General features: G+C 38.6%; 1 protein-coding gene across 3 annotated transcripts; it reads right to left on the reverse strand.

The window, feature by feature from the left end:
• Positions 1–1,703: 1,703 nt before the first annotated feature.
• Positions 1,704–6,340, reverse strand: LOC149207683 (uncharacterized). 3 transcript variants are annotated; one of them, XM_089395834.1, is made up of 2 exons: positions 6,193–6,340; positions 1,704–4,087 (listed from the first exon to the last, which is right to left on the reverse strand). In XM_089395834.1, the coding sequence occupies exon 2, from the start codon at positions 3,922–3,924 to the stop codon at positions 2,392–2,394; it is 1,533 nt and encodes a 510-aa protein (XP_089251960.1). In that variant the 5' UTR covers positions 3,925–4,087; positions 6,193–6,340; the 3' UTR covers positions 1,704–2,391. The 3 variants fall into 3 exon arrangements, with proteins under 3 accessions (XP_089251960.1, XP_089251961.1, XP_089251962.1); XM_089395835.1 differs by having other exon boundaries at positions 6,068–6,203; XM_089395836.1 differs by lacking the exon at positions 6,193–6,340 and adding an exon at positions 6,083–6,106.
• Positions 6,341–6,996: the final 656 nt, after the last annotated feature.

The raw sequence follows: 6,996 nt of genomic DNA on the forward strand, positions 1-6,996 counted from the left end.
CTCTCTATCTCACCCCCAAACATACACACTCTCTCCATATCTATCTATCTCTCCCTCCCTCTCTCTTCCTCTCCCCCTCTCTCTCTCCTCTCTCTCTTCCCTCCCGCTCTCCTCTCTCCCTCACTTTCTCTCCATCTCTCCCTCCCTCTCTCTTCCTCTCCCCCTCTCTCTCTGTCCTCTCTCTCTTCCCTCCTGCTCTCCTCTCTCCCTCACTCTCTCTCCATCTCTCCCTCTCTCCCCACCTTTCTCCCTCTATGTTTTTCCTCTTTCCTCCCTCTCTCTCTCTCTCCTCTCTCTTGAGTCCTCTCTCTCCCTTTCTCTCCCCCCCCCATCACTCTCTCCCTCTCTCTTCCTTCCGCCTTTATCACTATCTCCCTCCCTGTCTCCTTCTCTCTCTCTCCTCTCCACATGTGTCTCCCTCTCTCTCTCTTCCCCTTCTCTCCTTATCTCTCTCCTCTTCTCTCTTTTCCCCTTCTCTCCCTATCTATCTCCTCTCCTCTCCCCCTCACTCTCTCTCCATCTCTTGACACTCCCCCTTTCTCTGTGCCTTTGTTCTTTCCTCCCACTCTCTCCCTCTCCAACTCCATATCTCTCTCTCTCCCCTCATCTCTCTCTTGCTTCCTCTCTCTCCTTCTCTTTCTTCCTTCCTCTTTTCTCCTCTCTCTTTCTTTCTCTCTCTCCACCCTCCAAATTTCTCACTCTACCTACCCCTCTCTCTCTTAAATTTGATCTCATTGTATTGTGTTTAAGAAAGTATCTAAATTAAAAAATATCAATTGGTTGTAAAATATTAAACCTATATTTTGGATCAATCATGTCAAAGAAAATACAATAATGAAAAACTTAAAAGAACCATGCACTATATTTCCTCTATTATTGTTAGTCACTTTGCTTGATCTAATTGCTTGGATCTTTAGTGAAGATGGATCTTTAACTAAGATGGATCTACATTGGTTCTTAATAATATTATTTATATTATATAATTTTCACTTCTTTATATATGAAAATATTCTCAATTTTTATTTTGTTGAAACCTTGATTTAATTAGTGTTTAAATATATCTCAAAAGTAATTATAACCCTTTTCCTTTTAGATTTAATTAAAAAAATATTATAAAATTAAATTAAAATAAAATATTTATAAAATATTTTGATTGTGAAATAAGTGATGGTTTTTGGGCATGTGGTATTCATAAGCCATGGTATTATAACAAAGCCTATTTACAAGTAGTAGATTTAGATATGGTCAAACTATAATAAACATTATTATATGTGTTACATTTTTTTATGTATAGATTTAAGTTAAGACTGTTAATTTTCTTTGGCTTTTATTGACTTTTCAATACTAAAACTATTTAATCAAAAACCATACCATATTCTTATTTTTAGAAATACGCCAGACTTTAAAAAAATATGAAAGCAAGAGCTTCCTTCTTAAAAGACAAAATTTAACAAAATTTATCACTATTACACCATATAAACTCATAATTATGCATTCACTTAGTCACTAAAAAATTATTGTCTAAACTGAAGCTTTCAGCTTTCATATATATATATAAAAAGAGAACATTCAAACTTATCCAGAGTAAAATTGTTTCAAAACTATTTCTGCAAAAATATTTAAAGATATTTAAAAATAATTTTTGAAAAATATTAAAAAACATCTAAAAACAATTATTTGAAGAATTAGCATTCAATAAAATGTGGAGTAAACATGTGAGCTTGTATATAATAACTTACAAAATAGCCTTGAAAAAAGGCTGAGCTTACAAATTAGACTTGAAAAAGGCCTCGGCAAACGACCTAATTTCCCTCAATTAAACCAAAATGGTTTATAAATTTGAAGGGACATACGCAACAAGGTCGTCCTAATGGGACTTTGAAACAATAATAATAGTCCCACATGCAGCAAAACACATAGAGATGAGTAGAATGCACACCTCACAATTGTTACCAGAAGCAAATATTGATTAATATTGGCACGCAAAGCAGATCAAATGAGTTCATGTAAGATCTCTATTGTGACCCATAGAGAGGAGCACAAAGTGGATGACGTACAGGCCCTCTATTTACACAGATTTTATATCTGGATATGTTTATGCAACAAAACTGGCAACAAAAATGAATATTTGCATGGAAAGTATTAAAAACAGATTCTATGTTAGTATATATAAGTTGGGTACTTTCAGAAATTGACAAAAGCAAGTTATATAAAGCCAACCCCAGCATATAAGCCAACTCCAGCAAAGGCCTCAGTTTCAGATCATTCCCCCACAGTCCACAGACGACCTTGGGCACATTGGGCCATGATAAGTTATGCATTCACATTTAGCTGCTTGTTGCAGAAATTACTTGTGCATCCTCGAGCAGACTGTCAATTCACATGTCACCATCATTTTTCCTTCTTGGAAAATAACCCTCTCAAGTTAAACAGGCTGTTATTTGTAGCCTTTCCTGCCCTGGAATGACCTATGCATACAGGCACATTCAGAACTCTCACGCCAGTAGAATATGAATTAGTCTTATCAGACATCTTCAAACCTTCCTTCTGTCTTCCTGGCCACATAGACTCCTGTGACTTTACTGAATTCTTAGGATTAGCAGTGCATCTTTCAAGATTTTTGATCATGAATTTACCAGGTCCTACTCTTGCAGGACTTCCATTACATGCCCCTGCCCGCCCTATGATTCTGACAGGACTCCCTCTCCCGTAAGTTCCTGATGGACTTCGCAATCTCAAAGGTCTGCCTGGGCTGGCACATATCTTAGTTCTCACTGGAGTTGATCCCGGGAGTCCATCTGTAGAGGATTTGTTAGGTGACCTTTTCTCCTTTGCCACAACATGGCCATTCTTCTTCTTAATGCTTTTAGCAGTTGGTTGCTTAAGTGGGATAGCATCGCAGGTGGGTGGAAGCTTAGGGATCGTTTCTACACATTTCTGAGTTTCCTCTGTGGTGGATGTCATGGTAGGGTTCGTATTTGGACAAGGGCAAGCCTCCTGCTGTGCTGGATCTCCACTGGGATCTACTAGTTCCATAGGATCTGTATGGAATGTCGATGATGAGGAGGAAGCATTTCTTACAGATTTTGTAATGAAATCCATATGAATTTTGGAACTAATAACACTCCGCACTTTTGATTTGGAATCACTACCAGAGTTGCTCCGAGAACAAGGTGCACTGCTTGCCTTGGACTTGTAATTACTATCTCCAGCTGAGTTGCTTCTGGAAGAAGCCAAGGAACAAGATGCACTGGCAGCTTTTGCATCCCCTGCTGAACTACTCCTGGTAAAGGGCCATATGGACCTTGGTGACAAGGGCTGTTTCAAAGCAAAACCATGATTATTGCTTTCTTTCTTTTCCCCTTTCTTAATTTCATGACACTCACTGTCTTTTGAGGTCACTACCTGTAGCTTCCCAAGTTTGAATATCTCTTTCCATCTGTGACCCAATTTGGGTGATTTGGGATAAACGGGTATTGTGTTTGAACTAGAGTCTGCAACGGGTTGCACATCCTGAAGGCTCACATCCTGGGCAGCACTAATGCTTTGAGTTTCATCTTCCACTTCAGGTTCTAGCTCAGCAGAAACTGCATGTGTGGTGTTTTCCAAATCTCCAGGAGTGGAGTTGTCCATCTCTTGCAATGGAGTTTGTGGAGGAATATGAAGTGGAAGAAGCTTCCCATCAAGAAACAGCTCATCCGCTGAGATCATTCCCTGGTCAAGAAAGGCTGGATTGGCGGCATTCTGCACCATGCAGAACTCAAAATCTGCTGAGTAATTATCTATGATTTCTTCCCTTTTTCGCTTCTCTGGAGAAGCTCTGTCACCTGGAATGTCATGGCAGAAGGAAATTCTGGGGCTCTGCCAACCTAGCCTTGAAGGCGTAAATGTGGGGTCATTGTATTCCATGGCAACATTTGTCATTTCTATTGCTGAACAATCTCCAGATTAGGTTTGTGAGACTAGGTTATCATGAAATATATCTGCCCAAACTGATACAATAACATATCCTTGCTAAACTTGTATTCCGACGCTTGCTGAGGAAGAGAATTAATAGCATAGACAGGATCGCGTCCTACAAAGAATCCTGCATAATGGTAAAATGATCATAAATATATTGTATAAGAACATGTCACTATTTTTGCTTGCCATATTCATAAAATGCTAGAAACAAATATGTCACAGAAACATCAAAAGAGCGACACAAAATAAAAGGGAAATTAGGAAACTGGCAGCTTGTAGCACTCTGTATTCTATGGATGGAGAAAGAGATGTTAAACGAGGTTATGCTCCTTTTCCCTGACACATGAACATCACAAGTTTATCAAGCTTCGAAACAGAAGGTGAGGTTGTGATATACCCCTTGCAGGGTCTGGTTGAATCCCTCTGAATTCGGCTGAATCCTTTTTGATGGCATAGCCTAAAAGTTGAGCTAGGCAATGACTCCACTTAGAATTCCAAAGCAGTAAAATTTGAATACTGAATGAGGGAATAACGGCCTGAAACTTATACGTATGGGAAAATTAGGCTCAGAATTTGAAATGTGTAGAGACCTGCGGCTTCTATTCAATGATGAAAACATTAAGCTCTTGTATGCGAACCCAATGTACATGTTGCCCCCTTTTGGGGAAGAAATACAGTATATGGGTTCAAATTTAAAGGAATCAAGAGATCTGCAGAGGTATGGCTCTGAAACTTAGATCCTGCCAGGGTAATCAGCAGCCTGAAGGCATGAACTTTAAGCTATATCTACAGAGAAAGGTAATTGAATAATTAAATTACAGTTGCAGAGCGAAAGGTCGAATTTATTATTACTGGTCAGTACTCAATAGCATCCGAAGGGTCCCGAAACAAAGGAGATTACAAGAAAGAATAAATGCTGGATAATTCAAGATCAAATCTGGAAAAGAGAGAAAATTTGATCATAGCAGGCCTCGAGGTTAAAATTACTTAAGGATATGCTCTTGCCAACCTAAAAACATGCTCGTATGTTCTAAATACGCTATAATTTTCAGCTAATAATCATGACAAAATATACATAAACGCCAAAATAGACGATAGTTAGATCCAAATGCTGAAATATATTGTGAAGATAAATGTCTTTTAACAGAGAAACAAGCTTACTAAATAGGAGTAGATAAACTGCTTAGAAGCTTTTAAGCAAAGAAAGGAATAACTACCTAAAACCCAAAGGGAACAAATGCATTTGGAGATGAACACACATTACAGCGCTCACAGAAGCAACAGATACAAAATAATTAATAACAGCAATGTGGCAACCACTATCAACATATAAAACTGCAAGCTCAGAAGGCTTATTGGATCAGAGCAAAGAACCGTCATGGAATGGAATGATGTTTACAAGATATGATAGACAGATAGACAACCAAAGATGATAATCCAACATCTGCAAACAGCTGGTGTAGATCTCCCAAACCATGGTAAGAATGTGGGTGCGCAATAAGCAAGGAGCTACATTTGAGCTCTCAGCTTCACCAACTATAAGCATGGAGCAACGTTTTAGCCTCAGCTTCGCCAACTCAAAAAAGGCTAAAAAAGAGCATAGCATGAAATAGGCCTTGAATGGAAAACAACCTCAACACATAAAATTGGACGGAAACTCCAACCCAGAAGTCGCACAGTTTTTCACTGGTTTTAACACCGAAAAATGAGGATAGAAACCAGGACAAGGTCTACCTTCATAAAATAATGAATTTCAAGCTCCACTATATGCAATAAAAGAGGTAACCCATCTACAGGAGATGCAAAAGCTCTGGTAAAGCGACAGAGAAAAAATGAAGGAATTTATTGTGATGTCTTTGGAAACCAAAAGCAGTCCAGAAGTCAGGGAAAAACACATCAATCAAATCCAAGGAAGTACACAAAAGCTAAAAAGCTTTCATCCATAATCCCCAAATAAGCCTTTCTACAGACATGAAAACCTGCATAAAAGCATACACAGTACAACTTATCTAAATTTCCAAATGCAAGAACAAGCATCTGAAAATTAGCAATTGGGGGAAATACCATAACAAAACACAAAAGAGGGTTTTCTAAGTGCAGAAACCTAGCATATTCCTACACTGTAAATCAGCGGAAATCAAGCGACAACTTCAGACCCAGAAGAAAAGCTGTAGCTGAAACTTCGAATATCACTGAAACCATAAAGCCAGACTGAGAAAATAATAGTACCTGCAAATTTCTCGAACAACACAACAACAATGGCAATGGCAGTGGTGATGCCTTCAGCTTTAGGTAACAAAAACGAAAGCCTTCGTTCTTTCGATTACTCTCGTCGGACCGTTCTTATTAACAGAAAATGTAATGGCTATTGCTCTGAAACACCGTTACTTGACGTGAGATTCTTCCGTCACGAGCGGCTCTCATCGGACAAACAAGATGGCCGCCTTGTTCCCCGGACACGGTACGACTACCGTCCGATCTCATATTTCCCGTCAATAGACAATGGCTTGTAGCGTTACACTTTAACCTAAGTAGCCGCTAAACGTCCTCATCATTTAATCATGTGAGCGGCGAGTCGGTGTTACCGGAAGCATTTATTGTTACCAATTGGTTAATTTTTTTTTTATTTCTTTTTAATAACACGAATAACTAATCTTCACCCCCTCTAGTCTTGCCACGTGTAAATCCGTATGTTGTCGGATGATAATGATGCCCATGCGCATTCCGCTGTCGCTGCTTCTTCCTCTCCTGTCAGAATCATGATGGTGATGCATGCATGCATGCCTCATGGGGATGTAAGTCAATGGCATGCATCATGGGGCTCTAAGTCAATGGCATGCATCATACCTTCTGTGAATAAATGGATGTACATAAATATGGCCATGGTTGACTTGAATATTTATAAATCATTAAAAGTAACCTTAAAAATATAACTTAAATACTTATAATTTTTTTAAAAACATAGAAAGTTATGGTTGTTTTTATATATATATATATATATGAAAATAAGTTAAAATTTCAAATCCCAGGGGT

The sequence above is a fragment of the Pinus tabuliformis genome, chromosome 1_2 (assembly GCF_031772625.1).
Source record: "Pinus tabuliformis cultivar Carrire ecotype Pingquan chromosome 1_2, CPIR1, whole genome shotgun sequence".
Taxonomy (NCBI): domain Eukaryota; kingdom Viridiplantae; phylum Streptophyta; class Pinopsida; order Pinales; family Pinaceae; genus Pinus; species Pinus tabuliformis.